General features: G+C 44.9%; 1 protein-coding gene across 1 annotated transcript in view; it reads left to right on the plus strand.

Moving 5' to 3' along the window:
- LGR5 (leucine rich repeat containing G protein-coupled receptor 5) overlaps positions 1-22,913 on the plus strand; it is a 128,314-nt gene that overhangs the window by 62,900 nt on the left and 42,501 nt on the right. The window contains exons 3-4 of the mRNA XM_055327817.1: positions 11,346-11,417; positions 20,728-20,799. Coding sequence (XP_055183792.1) covers positions 11,346-11,417; positions 20,728-20,799 — 144 coding nt within the window. The remainder of the gene's footprint in view (positions 1-11,345; positions 11,418-20,727; positions 20,800-22,913) is intronic.

The raw sequence follows: 22,913 nt of genomic DNA on the forward strand, positions 1-22,913 counted from the left end.
GTAGTTCATTTCATTGTTTCCTTTCTCAGGTACTTTTCAGTTCATTCATTGAATACATCTTTATGGAGCCACCAGGAATGTAACAGAGAAGAGTTGCTATGGTTCACCTGCTCATTCAACAGGTCCCCATCCCAGGGGAGCTCACAGTTTAGTCGGAGACAGATATACTCAGTGAGGAAACCAGCACCTATGCTATTTGTATCAAGAGTGCGGAAGAACACAAACACAGGTGGAGAATAACTAACAAGAGAGGACAAGGAGTGGAAAGTATCTCTAAGAAGATGACATCTAAACTGAGATCAGGAGATCAGGAGAATGAAAGGACATTGGTTGTCCTAAGGGCTGAGATAGAATGTTTCTGGCAAAAGAGTAGTGTAAGTAGAGGTCTTGAGGTAGGAAAGAACATGACATGTCAGTGGGCATGGAATAAGGTCATCGGGGCTGAAACATAGTCGGAGGCAGGGGGATTGACACAGGATGAGGTTGGAGAAGCAAAGACGAGATCATGCACGACCAATCAGGCTACGTATAGAATTCAAATAAGAGCAGCGGAAAACCATTGGAGGGTTGCATAGAGCTAGTGAAGCAATAGGGTTTATGATTTTAGATGATTTCTCTGATTTCTGTATGCAGAAGAGATTGGGGAATTACAGAAGCAAAGGAACCTGATAGGAGGCTACAGACCCATTAGGAGACAACTGCAGTTGTCTGGAAAGAAACCCAAGAGTTGAACTATTTTTGTTAAGATAGATGACCACCAAATCAATATTTCTTTTGTCTTTGACCGCTGCACCAGTGGTTCTCAAAGTGTGGTCCCTGGACCTGCAGTATTGGCACCTCCCGTGGACTTGTTAGAAATGCAAATCCTGTGCCACATTCCAACCTAGTGAATCAGAAATTCTGGGATCGGGCCCAGGAAACTGCCTTTAATAAGCTCTTTAGGTGATTTTGATTCATGATAAATTTGAGGACCATTACTCTAGGCCAGGGGTTCTTGAATTCTAGTGAGATCAGAATCTTCTGGAGTGCTTGCTAAACCCATCACTGAGACCCAACACAGCATTTCTTCACCAAGTTGGATGTGGGAGGGGAAGATGTCAAGAATTTGCATTTATATCACATTCTCAGGGGATGCTGGTACTACTAGTCTAGGGTCCACATTTTGAGAATCATCTGCCAAGTGACACTTCCACCTAGCCTACCAATACTTTAAAACCTAACAAGTGCAGAACCAGATTTCCTCGTCCAGCCCCCCCAACAAGCTTTTTCTCTTGCCTTTCCTGCTTGCCATCAGCATTCTTACCCAAATTTGTGATCACTGTGTCTATCACTCCTTTTGTTCTGTAATTCTTTCTCTCTCACCCCCAGTATCCGCCAATTTCCAAGATCCAGAACCCACAACTCCACAACTGTCTTTCCCATTCGTTTGCTCGATTTTATCACCACATAGTTCAGGTTCCTACTGTCTCTTCTGGATAACTATTAAAATCCATTAAATAATCACCTCTCCTAATTCTCCAACAAGTAATGAATGAATCATCGTTTCTGGGAATGGAAACCATAAAGGCCTTTTGTTGATCTTATCAATACTATACTGAGAGAACTATTTCAGAGTTTCCCATCTTCGCATATGCATTAGTATCATATGGAGCATTTTTAAAACTACTAATTACTGGGACTTATTCCCAGAGATTCTGCTATAATGGGTCTCAGTGGGGACCCAGACAGAATTTTTTTAAAGCTCTTCAGGTGGGCTGAGACCCACTGGGATATATGGAAGCATCACAGTGCAGGAAGACAGTCAGGGACTCATCAGTTGATTGATAAGGGGGTCAAATGGAAGTCTGAAGGTGAGAGATGATTGTGAGTAAAGTTATGAGACTAGATGCCAGAAGACTCGTGAGAGGTAGTCAGTGAAACAGGGAATTCAATCAAGGGCAACAACTGATATTTTGGAGGCAGGGGATGTCTTGTTTTGATACGTGTAGGACATCCAAATGGAGATATCATTAACACAGTTGGAATGTGAGTCTTGAGCATGGTGACTGTGTTCCAGAAATAATGACTAGAGAGTTGTTTACAAAGAGGTGATTTGGGGGGCACCTGGGTGGCTAAGTCAGTTAAGTGTCTATTGATTTTGGCTCAGGTCATGATCTCAGGGTTGTAAGATCAAGCCCCATGCTAGGTGAGGAGCCTGCTTAGGATTCTCTCTCTCCGTCTCCTTCTGCTCTTCTCCACCCCTCTCTCTTCCTCTAAAAAAAAAGTGATTTTTGAAGGTGCTGGGGCAGATGAGAACCTTGAGAGAAGGTATAGGCTCTGTGTTTCCCAGTGTGGCCCTCACCCATATTAAAATCACCTGAATCCTTCCCCTTAGAAACTCTTGATTCACTAAATCTGGGTTGAGGCCTGGGGATCTGAATTTTTGTGGCTTCTCAGGAGATGACAATACACACTAAAGTTTGAGCACCACTAGACAGAGAAAAAAGAAAAGATGTAAGGACAGAAACTTGAGGACCATCTATGTTTGGAGGATGAGAATTAAAAGAGGGCTAGCGAGAAGAAAGAGAGACCGCCAGTGATAGTAGTGAGAGCAACAAGGTTGCAAAGATCTGGAGGGCCATCAAGGAAGCTGAATAAGAAGCAGTGAGTACAGTTTTCTTCTGGCCTAAACCACAGTGATGCAGCTATTTGTGTCCTTGTGTTCTTCCTGTTTTAGATGGATTTTTCCTGACCAACCTAAGTTCCAGAGCACCCTACTTTTAGCCAAAGTAATGGTTAAAAACTCAAATTTTTGAGCCAAAATGCTATGATGAACCAAATTCTCTTGTGTAAACTTTTCTATGTAAGTGTGAGCAAATAACCTCTCTTAGGCTCATTTTCCCCTCTGTAAAAGGGGAATAGTCATGTTGTTTGATATGATTTTATAACAATTAAATAGAACAATATATGGAAAGTACTTAACAGTGTGCCCGGCGCTTATGAATTGACTAATAAGAGGTAGATACTACTTTTACGCCGCAAAGCACTGTATGTGGCATATTGGAAGTACTCACAGGAAGGGCACCTGGGTGGCTCAGTCGGTTAAGCATCTGTCTGCCTTTGACTCAGATCATGGTCTCAGGTTCCTGGAATTGAGCCCTGCACTGGGCTTTCTGCTCAGTGGAGAGTCTATTTGTCCCTCTGCCCCTCCCTCTGCTCGTGCTCTCTATCTCTCTCAAATAAATTTAAAAAAAATTTTTAAGTACTCAAAGAAATTGCTGAATTTAAATTTGATACATAACGAAGGAATATTCTTTAGCTGTTTCTGGTCTGGTTATATGACTGACCAGGCATCTTGGAATAGTTATGCCAGACCGGAAGCAACTGTAGCACGATGGCCAACTGTCTTTAGAAACAAGATCAAATGATCCATCAATACTTATTGATTCGGCTACCTGCTCTGTGGGAGCAGTAAGATTCCTGACCTTAGGAATCTATAATCCAATGGGGTAAACTACAAATAAAAAGGTAGAAAATGAACCTTCATAGACATAAAATATGTCCTACACGAAAGTTGACTGTGGACTGAGGTAATTAAGGGAAACCTCACAAAGGAGTAAATATTGAACTTTACTAGTCTGTGATTAAAGAAACCATAGGACTTTATGCCCTCTGAAGTATTATTCTCTGTTACCCTGAAGAGTTCATTTATTCACTCCAGTGGTCTTAGCCTTTGAAATTTGAAATCTGAATATTTTTATCCTAATAATGAAAACAAAATGGATAGCTCACAAATACACAGAAAAAAAGAACGATTTTTGACTAGACTTGACCAATGGGATATGCTTAACTTATGGAGGAGGAGGGATGGAAACCATATTTTTTTTGAAAATCACAATTTCTTGAAGCATATTAGGAAAGACACTTATTTCTTCCAATGGGAAGAAAAAGAGTTGGTAGGATTTCATGGTCCTTGCATCCAAGACTGCTAAATAGGCTTCAGCAAACCTTACCAAAGATGAATACCAGTGGGTTAATGTCTAAGCATCTGGGCCCTTCTGAGTAGCGTGGACGTCTTATAAAAGAAAACCCACCACGGTGAGCTTGGTCAATTACAAAGATGATGCATTACATCCAGCAGAGATAAGATTAGTAGATGACGTCTCATTAAGAGTTTCATCCTATTTATGTCTAACTCTTCATCATCCAGACACTTGGCTCCTTTAAGGACAACCCAAAGCCACACTCATCAATGGACGGGGTGGCCCCAAAAGCAAGAAGAGCACTTAATCCATAGAGTTGAATCATGAATGGCCAATCTGAATTGACCGTGAGGTTTGTTTTCATCACTTTGTCTTTTGAAAGTCATCAATTACAAAATTATTACAGTTCTTGCTAATTTTATTATAGAAGAACTTTTTCACATGAGAATATTTTGATGCATCATGCAGGAATAGGAAACTTTAGAGATTTCATGTTTAAGTGATAGTTTAACTACAATTATTGATCACAACCCAGAAGAATGAAAAGATGTTTAGAAACAGTAACAGAGTCACTGGAAACTGATATCAGAAAATCACAGAGAAGGAAAACAGTACCAGAACACTGGAAATCAGCAGGTGTCATCCAGAGCTTCAGAACGGGAAGAGCGGGGGCAACTACTACCATCAAGCCTGATCTTAGCTGTCACCAAATTTCTAGAACAAATTAATTTTGCAAGGATGGCATGTGTGCTGTCCGGGTCTCATGTACTCTGTAAAAAAATTGGAAAATAAAGCAGTAATTTCTAGGAGCAAAGCATGAATTTGCTAAGTAGTCAGAAATGTCTTCTTTTAATTTATTTATTTATTTATTTATTTATTTATTTATTTATTTATTTATTTATTTATTTTTAGAGAAGGGGGTGTAGAGGAGCAGAAGGAGAGGGAGAGAGAAAATCTCAAGCAGACTCCCCACACAGAGCCCGACTCAGAACTCGATCTCATAACCCTGAGATCATGACCTGAACCAAAAACCAGGAGTCTGACATTTAATCGACTGAGCCCCCCAGACGTCCCAGAAATGTCTTCTTTTAAATCATAAGGGTTATCATATTCAAGCTCATCCTGCTCTGATTATTTAAGTAGCCCTTGCTGCTACATAACTGCTGTGCTCCCTAACACAAGACTACATTATGTGTAAGTAAAACTGGGCAAAGGACAATGGTTTCCATTTTACATAAAACCTTTCTGAGCTTTGGTATCTTTACCTACAAAATATGGACTATAATAATCTTTGATCTACGTCCTGCTATGAAGTAACAGAAAATGAAAATGTTACACGGTGAGGGCAGCGCCTGGGTGGCTCAGTCAGTTTAAGTGTCAGATTCTTGGTCTCAGCTCAGATCATGATCTCAGGGTCCTGGGGTTGAGCCCCAGATCGGGCTTGTCTGCTTAAAAATTCTCTCCCTCTCTCCCCCTCCAATGCACCCTTGCTCCCCCTCCCTCCCTCTCTCCAAAATAAATAAATAATCCTTTTTAAAAATGTTACAAAGAAAAAAATAATAATAAACTGATTAATAAGTAAATAAAATTTTAAAATGTTACATAGGGGCACCTGTAAAATGTTACAACTGGTTCAGCCAGTTAAGCATCTGACTTTTTTTTTAAGATTTTATTTATTTATTCATGAGAGACACAGAGAGAGAGAGAGAGGTAGAGACACAGGCAGAGGGAGAAGCAGGCTCCATGCAGGGTGCCCAACGTGGGACTCGATCCTGGGACCCCGGGGTCATGCCCTGGGCCGCAGGCAGATGCTAAACCGCTGAGCCACCCAGGAGTCCCCAAGCATCTGACTCTTGTCAGTAAAACTAACAATAGAGGGACAAATATGAATCTTACATCTGGAGCAGTATCTTTAGGAATAAAAACGTTTTTTATGCCATATAAAAAATATATAAAAAGTCTTCCTTATTAAGTGGTATCTTAGTATAGAAATGAAGATGATGAAAAAAAAAGAAATGAAGATGATGGAAGAGATATTCCCATGAAATAATTTTAGAAATAGGAAAAAAAAAAACTTTCAGTCCAATGGTATGTGGGTCTCTGGGGCTGGAACAGTTGCCGGAGATTTGTTAGTTCAAATCATCCCAGGAAAGATGTGTGCACAGTTCTCATTATCCGTGTATTTGTTTGAAAGCCTTCTTTCCTCTATAGTTTATATGTATTTGATTTTAGAGTTCCTGAGAGCATCCCACATGGTGAAGAAATCAGAGGGGGACCCAATGATTGCTGTCAATGGTTGTTTTTGTCAGTGAGCTGGGTCTTGCAGCAGCCCAGCAGGTAGCTAACAGCGCCCTGTGAATCCCTTTAGGACGAGCTCCCCGGAAGCACAGGTTCCCGGGTCCACGGGTTAGTTGTGGATGCAGACTTGGGCTCCACAGCCCTCGCCCAGGAAACAGAAACAATGCGTGGGAAGTGATAGGAAGGTATTTGGCCTGACAACGATTTTAGCTAACAAGATAAGTAAATAAAAAGTTTGGACTCCCTCCCTTTCATCTCCAACGTCTGCGTCTCAGGAACCATCAAGGCTCCTTGATGACCCTGGTGGCGTTGGTGGCCCAGGAGCCGAGCCCACGTTTGAAAGCTCTGCCCTGGACTCAGAGAGGTACCGTTGAGGTTCGGGCCTTGAGCAGGGGCAGTTAGGGACCCTTGGGATGAAATGACCATTATCTGTCAGCTCAGTGTGACTGGTCAAGTCACATGTCACCAGCCAAGCCTGAGTGGGCCCTCGATCCTTAACCGGCTCCCACCCACACGCAGCTCCTTAGCGGGCTGCACCAGCACGTAGGGTAGCCGGCCAACGTGAGTGACCTACGCTATGGCCATAAACAGAAAGCGCTCTTCTTCTGGGGCAGCCTGTGTTTCACCCCGACCCTCAACCCTCAGAGGCTGCCGGCTGGGCCTCCCTGTCTCCTGCCCCACATGCCTGCGCCAGCACCCCCACCTGACCTGCTCTGGTCACCCCCACACACACACTTCCACTCCACTCTCGCCTATAAAAGCTCCTGGCAGAAGGACCAGTTTAAGGCACAGATGCAGGGATCCTGGGGGCTCTGTCAGGTAAGCGGCGGCCTTCGGCTCGGGTGATGTCCGGGGCCCCGGGGTGCAGACCAGCCTCGGGCTCCGGGCTCCGCGGGGAGCCTGCTGCTGCCTCCACCTCTGCCCCTCTGCTGCTCACTCGCTCTCCCCCTCCTCTCAAATGAAGAAATAAAATCTTCAAAAACTAAACCACCTAAAGCCCAGATCTGATGACATGCCCTCTCCTGGGCCGTGGCCGCCAGAGCCCTGTGGGAGGTAGACCCGGCGCCTCTCCAAGTCGCCCCTACCCTTGTCTCCGTCTGTCACCCCGCTCCGGCTGTACGGGCCTCCCTGTAGTCCCCGCTCAGGGCCTTTGCATGACCGCTGCCCTCACCCAGGGGCCCGCGTGGCTCAGACGTCCGCTGAAACGCCGTCCCCGCAGAGAGGCTCGGGGCTGAAATTCTAGCTCGCTGCCCCGCACGCTGCTCTCCAGCCCCCTGCCCTGGTGGGTTTCTCGGAGTGGGTCTCGTGTGGCGTGTTGCTGTGGCGTCGCCAATGACTGCGTGGCCCGTTAGTAAGGAGGCTGGCAGGGCCTGGGCCAGGCGCACCTGGCGGGGTCCGGGCCGGGCGCACCTGGTGGGGTCAGAGCTGGGCATACCTGGCGGGGTCCGGGTGGGGTGCACCTGGCGGGGCCTGGGCTGGGCGCACCTGACAGGGTCAGGGCCGGGCGCACCTGGTGGGAGCCGGGCCGGGCGCACCTGGTGGGAGCCGGGCCGGGCGCACCTGGTGGGGTCAGAGCCGGGCACACCTGGTGGGGTCCGGGCACACCTGGCAAGGTCGGGCCGGGCGCACCTGGCAGGGTCAGAGCCGGGCACATCTGGCCCCCCTCCGGCATCCCCAGCACCCCACAGTGCAGGCACAGGCTGCCAGAAGGAAGGGGAAGGCCATGTCCCCCTGCCTCAGCATGGCTGTCAGGAGCACAGCGACAGCAGTGTCCCAGAGAGCTTGGAGTGCGGCTGCCAGCCACCATGCGAGGACCAAGGGAGGTCAAGCGAGGCGACAACGCTGCAGTCGGAACACTGGCTGCAAACGTGGTCCCTCGAGCCCGGCATCTAGAAAGGTCTGTGACAGGGGAGGCCAACCGGCCTCGCCAGCTGAGTAATCTGACTTGGGGGCCGGGCGGCTGCGCCCCGTGAAGCCCTCAGGGGCCCAGGGCCACTCGCGCCTCCCTGTCCTTGCCGCGCCTTCCTCAGAGGGCTCTCCAGGCCAGCGCCGCCCGCAGGAGCTCCCCGTCAGGCAGAGCGGAGGACAAGCAGCCTCTCTCGGGGGTGACCCAGGACCCCCCAACGGCGCTCCGCTCACAGCCCAGCGTGGCTGCAAGGAAGGCCAGCAGGTGTGGTCTCGAGCCGAGTGACCGGACAGTCCATTAAGCTCTGGGTACAGGCAGCTCTTCTGGAAGGAGGGGGCGACGGAGGCGGGGACAGCTGGTGGTGTCCACTCCGATGTATGGGGCAGCCCCTTCGGGGCCAGGCGCTGCACAAGGGCCTACCCCGGACACACAGGATTCCCACCCGTAGGGAATAGCCAGTGTCACGTCTGTGACGGGACAAGTGCACACCGGACACGAGGTGGCCAGCAAACCCACTAGAGAGGCACAAAGTGCCCCCAAAGCGGGGCCAGGCCAAGGGGAGGTTGCCCATCAAGCTTGGAAAGCGAAGGGATGCAGTCGCCGAGAGGGCTGGGCAGGGAGAGCAAGGGGCCGGGGGGATGCTGAGGCCAGCGAGCCTCGGGTGCACCCACTCCAGCACCCAGCTCAGACCCTGGATGGCGGGGGCGGCTGAGGATGCGGCCTTCCTTTCCATCTGGCTTGGGAACCGGCGAAGGATGCTGAGCAGGGCAGTGATACGGTCAGAGTTGGTGTCCCAAAGACCACCAGCGGACACAGGATGAGTGGGGGTGGGGGATCCAATGTGGGAGGCCAGCTGGAGGCCAGCCCGGGAGCCTCAAGGGGTGTTCTAGAAAGACAACCTCATAGGAAACAAGCAAAACACCCGTGGACCCACCCTGGTTACATATTGCCTGACTCCCATGTCACCGACACGCAGTGGAAGCCTTCACCGTGCTCTGCGCTGGCGGCCCTCGCACTCTTCTGACCACAGGCAGGAGGAAATCACTTTCTTCCCCACAAGCCAGTTCCACCAACATATTTCAAAACAAAGCTTTCATAAAATGGTACTTTTACTAGAGTAGAAAATTCAGTCTGTGGTTGTTGTACTTTGGGGTTTTTTTTTTCCTCGATTCTCTTCCAAGCCAGTCAATTTTTGTCGGGTTTGAGAAAGACGCCCATGGCCACCACATGGAAGGCAGGGGAGCACGCTGTGAAAGCTGTCCGCGTCTCGACACGACTAGATTGGTTAACAGAAGGGAAAGCAGGTGAACCCAAGACGAGTCGGAGAAACCAGAGTTCCAGAGCTAGGGGGACCTGAGTAGCTACGCTATCTCCATCTTTCGTGGGATCAGGGAGGAAATGAAACTTAGAAATACAAACGTACTTGACAGCTAGAGCGAGATGACAACAATTGTGATCTATTCTCATTTCAAGTCGATTTGACTTGGATCGAACAAATCGTGCTTCCTAATGCACGTACGAAAAGCGCCATTCAGAAGTTCTGTGTATGGGATCCTACTTACGTCAGTCCTCAAAGTTTAGGGGCCCCTGGGTGGCTCAGCGACTGGGCACCTGCCTTCCGCCCAGGGCATGACCCCGGGGTCCTGGGAGCGAGTCCCGCATTGGGCTCCCCGCATGGAGCCTGCTTCTCCCTTTGCCTGGGTCTCTGCCTCTGTTTCTGGGTCTCTCATAAATAAATAAATAAATAAATAAATAAATAAATAAATCTCTCAATAAATAAAATCTTTTTTAAAAAATGCTCAGAGTTTACTATTAGCGTGTGGACCCGCACAGGATGCTTATTGGAAGGCGCACGCCCAATGGTCAGGGGACCATTTCAGTCCCATCAGGGGAACTCAGCAGAACTGAGTTCTGTCTCCTTTGTAGATAATATCAAAATATGAATGTGAAGCTGTTAAGCCCTTTAGGAATAAGCGTCAGTCAGGTGGGCCCCTCCACCCTCTACCTCCATCTCCATCTCCATCAAGAAAACACAGGGGTGTCTTGATTCCCAGTGTTACCCGACCCTCTCCAGTGTGATCAGCTCCGTAAAAGGTCCTGTGCTCTCCTGAGTCACTGTGGTGATGGTGTTGGATTTTCCATCTTGTGGGACCATCAAATACCCAAGGTTATGGCTTCGATGGGACTTTGAGAAAGGACTGAACCAGATGCTCGGGGGGCCATACCTCGCCCATCTTTTTTGCATATGTTGCCACCTTGACTGTTTCCCACTCAGAAAAGCATTATAGGCTTTTTAAAAAGTTCATTAAAAGCATGAACTTTTACCAGTTCATCATGTCAAAACCTTCCATTACATAAACCATGTTAATGTCTTTCATACTAAACACGCTTTATTGTTTTTCACTTTTTAAGGCGTCGCTCAATCACACCGTTAATTAAGCTACTCTACCCTTTTCTGATAGGGTTTGGGGGAAAGAAACAGTGATAGTTGGGATCCCTGGGTGGCGCAGCGGTTTGGCGCCTGCCTTTGGCCCAGGGCACGGCCCTGGAGACCCGGGATTGAGTCCCACATCGGGCTCCCGGCGCATGGAGCCTGCTTCTCCCTCTGCCTGTGTCTCTGCCTCTCTCTCTCTCTCACTGTGTGCCTATCATAAAAAAAAAATTAGAAACAGTGATAGTCTACATTCTTATTTGCCAACCTAAGTAAGAAAGTTGGGTATTTTGTGAGATAATTGCAACAGAAATACTCTTATGTTACTTATGCTTATAGAGGTTAATTGTAAAAATCATGTGACCATCACATTTGGACGATACAATTTTTGAAGGATATTATGTGTTGCTAACTTCTGTATAAAATTTTTTAGAAAAAAAAATAAAATAAAATAAATAAAAATAAAAAAAATTTTTTAGAAAGGAGAACTATGCATATAGTCCAAGCTAGTAAATGATTTATTGTCCGATAGGTCATGTTTAATACGCCTTCGCAGGCATCTCTTTTGCCAGTTTTTTTATTAGAAATTTACAGAAACTTTTCACGGAATATGACAAGACAAAGTTTTTTACAGTTATCTTTGGCATTTGTGGTTTGAACAAAATTCTATTGCATTTCTTAACAACTAAATGAATTCCACATGAAGAGAACTCTGCTCACTGTCTCTCCTCTCCCTTGAAACCCACAGACGTCTTGCCGGAAACGCTTTGACATACATTCCCAAGGGAGCATTCACTGGCCTTCACAGTCTTAAAGTTCTGTAAGTAAACAGAGTGTTATTTGTTATATATTTTTTGGTCATATTTCTGATTTTAGTGTCAAGTGGATGCTAATTAACTTGTAAAGACTAAAGTCCTCTAATAAGCTCTTTAGAACCATAAGATAATTCATTTAAATTCAAGTCTACCGGGCAGCCGGGGTGGCTCAGCGGTTTAGCGCCACCTTCGGCCCAGGGCGTGATCCGGGATCGAGTCCCACATCAGGCTCCCTGCATGGAGCCTGCTTCTCCCTCTGCCTGTGTCTCTGGCTCTCTCTCCCTCTCTCTCTCTGTCTCTCTCTGTCTCTCATGAATAAATAAAATCTTTTAAAAAATAAAAAATAAATTCAAGTCTACCTTCACTGGTACCGCAGGACCACATTATACCTGGCTGGATTCATGTATGAAAAGAAATTCATGTCTTCTGTTCTAATTTAATATCTAAAATTGCCCCTAAAGAAGCAACTTAGCTCAAACTCTTAATAGAGCATTTCCCTTTCCTTTTGTGTAATGAAGTTGGGGACAGTGTCTTGGATCATTTTCATCCCCAAGTGAATAAATCATTATGATGCTGACATCATGAGACCACAGCCTCAAACCATTTGTCAAGCTGGCTTCCATGTAATGCACCGAATAAGGATTAGCTTAAAAAAAAAAAAAAACTCCACCAAGTTTATGTTCCACTTGTGAATAGAGAAAAGCCCAGTGCATAACAAATATACTGAGTAGTTATTTCGTTGAGAATTGTTCATTCATTGAGACTTGTAAGGTAGTTTTCTTATTATTTAATATCCAGCTTCCCAGTGTGTTCATCAGAAAATTCACTATTACTGAATACATCTTTCTTCTAGTACTCACTGCTAGATATTTTTTCACTTTATTCCTGTAGGGAAAAAAAAGTCGCCTAGGTAGAGAAAATAGGTAACATAAGTTGAAAATCATACCAAAAAGAAAAAAAAGAAAAGAAAATCATACCAGGAAAATTTTATCTCAGAGAATATACTGATAAATATCCTTTTTTCTTGAGATAAAAGTTATGAACTCTAGGGAGGTATTTTGATATACTTCTCCTTAATGGAAATTGCATTTCATTGACATGAGACACTCATAGGTTATTAGAAAAGCGGTTTTATTTAAAATTTACATTTCATTAAAAATTAAATTTAACAGCAGAACCATCAGGTTGGTCTGCTTACATAGTTAAGTTTGATCCCCCTACGCTTAATTTGGTTCGCTATTAGTCAGAAATCTTTTTAGGTTGTCCTATTACCAAATCCTCATGTTAATTCATTATGTGGTTAAATTTTGAGCTGTAGCACCAACTCTTTAGCGCACTGACAACTCCATGTACCCAGCAAAATACTTGGAACCATTCAAAATGCGTCATAAATTAATCAAGTTTAGATTAGACAAATAAGATGTTGTTTTGTCAAGGTTGAGGTATGTGCCACAGAGTATTTTGGATACTTGTTAAATAAATGATACTAGAATCAACTATTTTAATTCACTTCACAAAATGTATTTTGGGTGTACTGAGTAAGACAGAGCGCACATGTGTGTGCATGCACGGGATTGAACACATTTTTGCTAAAAATACAAAAATCAATAGGTATGGTCCATACCCTTGGAAAGTTTATAATATAGTGATGGGCTGTGGGGTCAGGATAGTAGGACGAAGACAAACAAACAGATCTCTGATTCATCTGAGAAGTGTGTCTAGAAATTTATGCAAGACACTGTGGAACTCCAGAGGTTGGGAAACGTTTACTCTGGTCTGATGGGTCAGGTTTAGCTTCCTGGGAGAGATGTTTTTCCAGAGAGATGACCTGGGAGCTGAACCTTGGCCCACCTATGAAATAGCCATCCATAGCTGGTGGCCACCTGAGGGGATAATGTCCCCAGAGACACAGAGGCAGCTCTAAGAAGGTTGGTACTCATCCTTTGGCAAAAGGTGCAAAGTATCTGGAGAAGAGCCTGGACAGATAGAAAGGGTCCTGGTCCCAGAGATCATGTACATCACATCAAAAACACACGGGCGTTATCCTGTTCTGGGCATGATGAGGACTCAAGGAAAAGTTGTCAACATAGGAGTGGCAGTTTCAGACTTAGCAGTTCAGCGGGATCGCTGTGCACCTGAAGAGGACCTTAGAGGAGCAAGACCTCTGCCAAGAGGGGTCTTCACTCTTCCTTTGCCCACTGATACTCAATGAGCAAATTCAGTCAGCAAATATTTTGAAAATGTGTTGACAGTAGAACAAGGGTCCTCAACCACGGTCACTTTGCCTGCCACCGAGTGGAGTGGAAATGCATGGGGACCTCTTTGGTTTTCCAGATGATCGGCACAGAGTAAACTGTCCTGTGATGTGCTACTCAACCCAGCATAAAGGAATCTCCCGCACGTGACCTGATGTCAGTCTGTCCCTCCAGGCCAAATGGAAATCAATAATATCTTCATGCATAATAATACTAAAAGGTTTTACAAGAAGTTCTGCATAAGCCTGATAATTTGTACAGGAGAAGTTAAATGGCATAAGTATATTCTCTTAAAACCATTGAACAATTCTGTTGATGCATTATTCCAGGTATTGAATGAAATATTTAGTTGAAAATAATGTTAGTGAGGGGGAATTACTTCAAAAGCCACAGAACAAATTAAAGATGAATAAAGGTGGGATCCCTGGGTGGCGCAGCGGTTTGGCGTCTGCCTTTGGCCCAGGGCGCGATCCTGGAGACCTGGGATCGAATCCCACATCGGGCTACCGGTGCATGGAGCCTGCTTCTCCCTCTTCCTGTGTCTCTGCCTCCCTCTCTCTCTCTCTCTCTCTCTCTCTCTCTCTCTCTCTCTCTCTCTCTGACTATCATAAAAAATTTTAAAAAAAATAAAGATGAATAAAGGCAGAGGTGTAAAACTTCTTAAAAAATAATTGCCATTAAATCGGAAGAGAAACATGAAACATAAGGGTCTCACTGAATTTCATTAACAGAGATTGTTTTATAAATACTTTGTATTTTGGGCCCTTAAAAGGTTTAGGAGAATAGTCATTAAAAAAATCTACGTTGTGACGATTATATAATAATTTCTTTATTGGGGGTGGCCTGTTGCTTTTGTAACCTTGCTCTTCCACTCTCCACCCCTGTCTACCACCCAACTTCTATGAAGGCAATAGTGTGATATTCCTTTTTCCAATTTGGCTTCAATTCCCCATTGCCTATATGTTCTCCAGGACCTCTTGAACGACTGGAGAATGAATACTTGCCGCAGCGTGTGATGGAGCTTTAAGATAGGATAAACGTTCCCTGTGGTATTTCAATCCTACCTTTATCTTGTCCTAGTGGAGAATTATTTTGACACTACTCTTCTCTATAAGGAAGTCATTTGTGAAAATATCCATGCTCATTTGTGAGAGTCTAACACTTCCTGACTTTCTCCCCTAGAACATCTAAAATTTGTCTTAACATGTTATCTTTATTTTAATAAAGGTTGTTTCCATCCTTCCCATAAAAGTATAGTCCGTTATATATCTTAACTCTAGTTCTTATTCTAGTATCCTCTAATCTCATTCCCTCTTCTTGAACAGAATAGCTTGGGATCATGTTGTTCCTCTCGTGCCCAACCTTATTCATCAAAAGGAGAGGCAGATATCTGACTCATTCATAAAGATGTCTCCTATCTGAACATCATGTGTGTAATGATATATGTATCACTTTATTATAAATTTCTTTTTATTTGTCCTTCATAATATAGTCAGGGCAGGACATTATATTGACTTTTTTCTTCAAAATGATGTGTAATTATTTTTATGAATTTTTATCTAAATATAATAAAGAGGGTATTATAAAATATTTCGTATTAAAGAGAGACTTGGGTCTAGGAGGAAGAAAGAAATAACTGATAACAGTATAGCATGATAAGAAAGGTAATATAAAAGTTATAGTTACGTGGGTCCCTGACCAGCATAGAGAGGGTAAGGATTTTTTATTAAGAAAAGAGAGTGCGAGAGAGAGGAGGAGAGAATAATAATCCAGTCCATTAAGACAATGAAGATAGCAATGCCCTCCTTGGCTAGGACTCTGTTATATCTGAAATCTTGCTACTGTGAACTCTGGAAGATCATTAATATTTAAGAGTACCCCTGTATCCTGGCCTCATAAAAAAAATAAGTTATTGGTTCTGTATTGCAAAATACCCAATCCAATGGAATTCTGAACCAGGCTCTCATTTGCGTGGTTCATTTGCTCACGTAGGCCATTGAGTCATCCTGCCACCCAGCACCAGAACCAAAGCCATGTGGAAATAATGGGTAAAACCCACCGCAGGAAAGTCACCAGTAGCCAAAATTCTCTCATTGCCACATAGACTTACAACAGAGCCTCCACAGTTACTTGATATCTAAACACAGAACAATTAAGCAGAAGGAATACCAAGCCACCGATCATGAGGAAGTCCCCTGGAAGTCCCCTTGCAACAGAGGATTTCATCTCCCTTTGCTTCTCTGTACCTGTTCTCAATCAGTCCTGTTGGCAAAAGAGATAACCAAACATTGTATCATTAAGAAGCATGGGGTGCTGTAGGAAATAATATTTTGCATGTTTAATAATTTAAACATTTTAGATTTTTAATGAATTTTAAAAATAAAAATATTTTAAGATTTTTAGTATTTGAAAATCAGAGACAGAAATTAAGAAAATATGATGCACAAAAAAAATGATGCAGCCATCCTCTGTCTCTAGAGAAAGTGTTTTATTTTCTTTTCTCACCCATATGCAAATGATAAAAATGAAGCTAACAGTGCCTGAACCCATATTCAGTTCTCAGTGCTTTCTGCTGATATTCAATGAACTGAATAAAGAGTATTTGCAAAAGAAATCAGTAGCCATGTTGTGAATGCCTTCTGTTTTAATTGCACTCCTTAGTGCTATAAACCCTTTAATTGTTTTGTCTCCCACTAGGCTATCTTAAACAAAAACAGAATTTTTTAATTAACTCACTGGAGACTTATAAGGATATAATGGAGATAACTTGCTCTTATTTTGTCATTTAAAAGTAATTAAACAGAAGTTCTTTATTTTAGGGAAAGATCAGGACTCAAGTGATTTTTTTAATTATAATTTTGGTATTTTACTGGTAGTAGAAGTAGTTCAAAAATTAAATAGCTGAGAGGTAGTGCAGGAGTAGCTCTAAAAATTTTCATTGGCAAAGCTCATGTAAGCTCTGTTTTCTGAAACCCGATACATGAAACTTCAGAAAGAGTTTGCAACTACTTGAAGGAAAACCGTCTGAATAAGTCTTATCCTCTACTTCAATCTTCTAATTTTTTTTTAAAGAAGTCCACCTTTTAATAGTTCCACCGTTTGGTTAGCAAAGCATAGAGGGACAGTCCAATAAATACTTTATAGAGTGATATATTACCTACAAAGTTTAGACATCGATTTAAGTCCATTATCTGTGTCTTACCATCATTTAAATTTATCACTCAATTACTGAGTGACTTAGAAAATCTTTCTGTGGTTTAACATAATATATTAGAACTACTCGGAAAAGTGCAACATACCCTGGAAATGTAAAATTGTAATATTCAGGTAAATTATGCAAAATATGGAATTCAAGCTACAGTTTTCCCAGTTCCTTAACACGTATGCATAGTGTGAGAGCTTCCTAAAATTTGACTTTGTTCCCAAGGAACCAATACACTTGACCCTCTTAATTTATGAAATGTTAACTGAATTCGAGTTGAATAATGAAATTATCTCGGTATACTTTTGGAACACAAGTGACATGATTCTATTCCTTATTAAACAGGATCTCAGCCGCGGTAAGAAAAGTATAAATTTTATGACCTCTGAATATTTTTCATGTCTTACTTGTATACAAACGCGTATCTGTGCAGATGAAAGGGTTATAAACGCCTTCATGTTTCAAACCTCAAACACCCCATCCATCAGACACTCTTATTCTCCCATTTTACAGATAAATGACCAAGGGTCGGGGAGATTCCATAGGTTGCTCCTTAAGACTCCACCTCAGTGTAGCCTCAAGTCTAGGAGACATATGCTACCAGCAACAACTAAGTGCAGCAGAGGGTGATGCTTAGTGTGTGGTGCCTTTGCCCTCCAGCACTGGGATCACCTGAAAGTTTGTGCAAAATGCAAAATCTCTGGCTCCTACCCAGACCTACTGAACCGGAAACTTTGAGGGTGGGGCCCAACAAGCTGCATTTTTTTTAACAAGTCTTCCTGTGAATTCTGATGAACCCTGAAGTCTGAGAACCACTGGCACAGATTTTTTTTTGGCGGGGGGGGGGTGCATTTTATCTTCTGGTCAATTAAAATGTCACATCCAGTATGATCTCATTATATTGCTCGTTTTGACAAGGAGTCCATCAATTCATACAAAAAGGGCCAACTTTCATTGAATGCTTACCATGCAGCAAGGATTGTTCCATGTACTTTGGCTCATGGGATCATGGCAGTAAGCCCTCGGGGTAGGTGTTACTATGGGTCACTGAAATGTGGAGAAATTGAATGATTTCCCCAAGGCCACACTGCTGGTGGCAGGGGAGAGGTGGACAGATTCAAGAACCCACCCTCTTGGGCAGCCCAGGTGGCTCAGCGGTTTAGCGCCACCTTCAGCCCAGGTCCTGATCCTGGAGACCCGGGATGGAGTCCCACTTCGGGCTCCCTGCATGGAGCCTGCTTCTCCCTCTGCCTGTGTCTCTGCCTTTCTCTCTCTGCATCTCTCTGTGTCTCTCATTAATAAATAAAATATTTTTTTAAAAAAAGAACCCACCCTCTTACCCACCCATACCTTAATCATACCATCCGCCATGAGACCTGGGAATCTGTACATTGAGCAAATACCCCTCAGGACAACGCTGCAAGGTGCTGCAAAAAGCACAGCAAGGTCAGAGTCAGACGTCCCTGGGGCTGGATCCCCACTGGTCGCCTGATGTAAAAAAATGTCCATTGTGCAGAAGAGAACTAGGCAAATGGTCTGAGATCCAAATGTAAGCTGGTAACCTAACAAACAGAAATGTTTCCGCCAAAAAAAAAAAAAAAAAGAAATGTTTCCACCAAATGTCTGCTTTCCTAAAATAGTCTTCTGCCTCTGGTTTACATAAACCATGGAATACAGGGGGAATGGCTGCAAAATTAGGGTATTGTAAACATTTATGAATAAGATAGCAAAATACAAGGCATCTAATGGGGATTTTTTTTCCTTGCTAGTTCACTGCCCGCAACGATATATTTTTATTTCTTTTTTTATATTTTTTTATTTCATTGTTACCAGGTGTTTCTATTCCGTGGTCCTCACGTCCTAAAAAGAACTGTTGAACCCCTGCGAGCAAAAGTGCAACAGCTCTGTATTAAAATAGGACCACACACAAGAAGAAAGGGGATCTTGAATAGCTTCCTAGTGTATCCATATTTCCATTTTGCCTAATTTATATAGTCATCAGAGTGGTCTTTTAAAAACACAAGTAAAACCAGTGCTGTTGAGGATGTGGAGAAAGCATGGGGGGCTCTTGTCCACTGATGGTGGGAATGCCTATCAGGTAAGCAAGCCGCTGTGGCGAAAAGCATGGAGGTTCCTCAAAAAGTCAAAAATGGAAATCCCATACGTTCCAATAATTCCACTCTTGGGGATTTACCAAAAGAAGACAAATACACTAAGCAATAAATAATAAATTTATTTAAAAAAAGATAACTAAAAAAAAGAAGAAGACAAATACACTAGTTTGAAAAGATACATGCACCACTGTCTTTACTGCAGTGACTTTCGGTGACCAAGATATGAAAGCAACCCACGTGCCCATCAGTAGGTGAATGGATAAGGAAAATGTGTGTGTGAGAATATTATGCAGCCATGAAAAGGATGAGGTCATGCCACTTGAGACCATGTGGATGGACTCGGAGAGTGTTATGCTAAGGAAAATAAATCCGGCTAAGGACAAATACCACATGATTCCACTCATAAGTTGAATTTTAAAAAAATGAATAAACAAACAGAAAGCAGACTCAGACCTATAAATACAGAGGACAAACTGATGGTTGCCCGAGGGGGCCGGGGGTAAGGGTGGTGAGCAGAATCAGTGAAGGGAAGTAGGAGATACAGGCTTCCAGTTATGGGATGAATAAGTCGCAGTAATAAAAGGCAGAGCCCAAGGAACACAGTCGGCGACCTCATAATAACAGCCACGTAAGGGCCCCGTGGTCGCTACACGTGTGATGAACATAGCGTAAATCACATCAACAGGTCATGCACCTGAAACTAGGGTTACATTGTGTGCCGACTCTACTGAACTTTTTAAAAGGGGGGGAGAAAAACCATAAATAAGATCCTATAATTTCCCTACATAAACCTTTCTTTTTTTAATAAATTAATTTTTTATTGGTGTTCAATTTACCAACATACAGAATAACACCCAGTGCTCATCCTGTCAAGTGTCCCCCTCAGTGCCCGTCACCCACTCACCCCCACCCCCCGCCCTCCTCCCCTTCCATCACCCCTAGTTCGTTTCCCAGAGTTAGGAGTCTTTATGTTCTGTCTCCCTTTCTGATACCTTTCAATGCATTTCTCGCCACACCTAAAGCCTCACCGGAGCCTGTGAGGCCTCCATGGGATGGCCTCAGTTTCTCCCAACCTCTTGCACTCACTCACTCCTCCTCACTCGGATCCTTTGCTGCTCCTTGAACGAGTCAGGCAAGTTCCGGCCTCTGGGCCTTTGCACTTACTCCCCCAACTCAGAAATTCTTCCCAGATGTACACACGAATTGCTCCCTGACTCCATTCTGGTTTCCACTCAACTGTCACCTCCTAAGAAGGATCTTCTCTGACCACCTTTAAAATAAAAAATCTCACCCCTGTAGCCATCTATCCCAAATCCATGTTTTGTTTTCTATCCACAGTACCTATCCCTTGTCTGACACCATACGCTCATCCGTTCATATTTAATTATCTTTCAGTCCACACAGGAATGGGAGCTCCCCAAGGGCCAAGACTCGGTCTGAGGCTCTGCTGCTTCCCTGACACCTAGATCAGTGCCTGGCACTGCTATGGCTGGTTATTATTGATTTTAACTGTATAATTATGTAATTATTGATTAGGTTGAGCATCTGCCTTGGGCCCAGGACGTGATCCTGGGGTCCCAGGATTGAGTCCCGCATCAGGCTCCCTGCAGGGAGCCTGCTTCTCCCTCTGCCTGTGTCTCTGCCCCTCTCTGTGTGTCTCTTATGAATAAATAAATAAAATATTGTAAAAAGAAATTACTGTAAACCTCCTTTAATGCTTTTCTTCATCTGTTTTCACATGCAGCATGCTGCAGAATAATCACCTAGGACAGGTTCCCTCGGAAGCTCTGCAGAACCTGCGAAGCCTTCAGTCCCTGTAAGTATAAATTGCAGATGTTCTCAGGATCAATATGGGAAGGAGCTCAATATGGGAAATGTCCAGATGACCATTTTAATAAACTCCTTGGTTGGGGACCAAACCTACATAGGTGGTGCAGGAGAGTTTTCCTTAGAGCGACAGTCCTTCGCATCCTCATTAAGCAGTATGTGTGGAGTTCCCCATCAGACGCTCCCAGCACCTGCAGTGAAAAGCCTCTCGTCCCTGCTGGGATCACAGGACAGACCATCCAGGATCTTGCCCTGCATTCCCCTGAACATTTTAGTTCTGGAGGTCAAAGTAGAAATCATGCTTTCTCCTTTTATCTAGAAAAAAATGAGTCTCACAACCTAGATATCGTGGCCTCTTTATTCTGTTTTTAGATGATCTGAGCTGCTTGCCATAAAATGTGTGCTGAGTCAAAGATTTAACGTTTAAAGTTCTTTATGTTCATTAGGGGTCCTCATATCAGTAAATGAGGATCTAATGGTACGTCTTGCAGCCTCACACACACACACAACACACAGCAGGGGTGTTGTCGTTCCTTGTTCTGAACACACAAGTTCTCCATCAGGAGTCTCCATTCTTCATTGAGTTAGAATCTTTGGATAAGCAAAAATGAGTTATTTCTCACAAAAAAAAAAAGCCCTTTCCTACCAACTAAATGTTTTAGAGCTTGGGGTGCAAACATTTGTTGACAGTGATTATTTGGCAAGACCGTGCCATGAGTGGCCAGGAAATCCTCATCTCCTTGGGATGTGTAGGTGTTCAGGTCCCATCACATAATTCCCGATATATCATGTGTGATACCTGCTTTTGTCTTACTTGCACTGGAAGTCTTCCTCCTCCCAACAAAATACCGGCACCCAGTCTGGCACGATGAGGGAGAGAAGTGCATTAAAAAGCCAAACACGTGCCGCAGACTCTGGCTGAAAAGCTGAAAAGTGTTTCAAAGCATCAATTGGTTCATCACGGGGCCCCCCCGGGAGCTCAGTCGCTTGAGCGGCCGACTCTTGATTTCCACTCAGGTCATAGCCTCAAGGTTGTGAGATCTTGCCCCAGCCGGGCTCCACTCTCAGAGGAGAGTCAGCTTAAGGTTCTCTCCCTCCCTCTCCTTCCGCCCCTCCCCCTTTCAAAGAAGAAGAAAAAGTAAACCAAGAGAAAGATCCATGGGTCAAGGTCAATCGTTATATATAGTCTGCTAATGCTTCTCAGCGCTGGCCCAGAGAAGGACAGAGAAGGACGGCGAGGTTCAAGATGAGACCTTCCTCCTTTGATCTTTTTTCTTCTTAATGAAAGCAAATCTGTGCTTGGAGACCATGTGAAGGGCTGTAGCGCAGCCAAACAGCCTTCCCAGGGCGTCAGGGCCCTGGATCAACAGACGCACAAGGGCCCCTTTGTGGACCCCACAGGGCTGCGGCATTTCAGGAGTGCCCTCAGGCCACCCCGGGATCGCTCCTCCTCCAGGGGCTGTGTGCGGGGGGTGCCTGGGTGCAGCCCGGGGACCCCGGACCAGGGTGGTGGTGGGGGCCCTGGGTGCAGCAGGGGGACCCAGACCAGGGTGGGGGAGCCCTGGGTGCAGTAGGGGGACCCTGGGACCAGGGTGGGGGGGCCCTGGGTGCAGCACGGGGACCCCGGGACTGGGGTGTGTACGGGGGCCCTGGGTGCAAGAGGGGGACCCCGGACCTGGGCCGTGTGCGTGCCCCCTGCCCCCCATACCTCCTACCTGCCCCCACACCCCCACACCCCCACTTCTTACCTGGACTCTCCCCTTCTTACCTAGCCTCCATCACCCACACCCCACTCCCACCCCGGGTCTCCTACCCAGCCCCCCCCCCAGGCTTCTCACCTGGCCTCATCCCCCCAACTCGGCCTCCTACTCGGCCTCCCCCAGGCTCCTTACCTGGCCTCCCCCCACTCAGCCTCCTACCCGGCACCCCTTCTTACCTGGCCTCCCTCCCTCCTACCCCACCCCCTCCCACCTCCTACACCCCCTCCCACCTCCTACACCCCCCCTTCTCACCTGGCCTCCACCCCCCCACCCCCGGCCTCCTACCTAGCTCCCCCGAGGCTTCCTACCTAGCCTTTCCCACCCCGGCCTCCCCCCAGCCACC

Source organism: Nyctereutes procyonoides, unplaced genomic scaffold (genome assembly GCF_905146905.1).
Source record: "Nyctereutes procyonoides isolate TBG_1078 unplaced genomic scaffold, NYPRO_anot_genome, whole genome shotgun sequence".
NCBI lineage: Eukaryota > Metazoa > Chordata > Mammalia > Carnivora > Canidae > Nyctereutes > Nyctereutes procyonoides.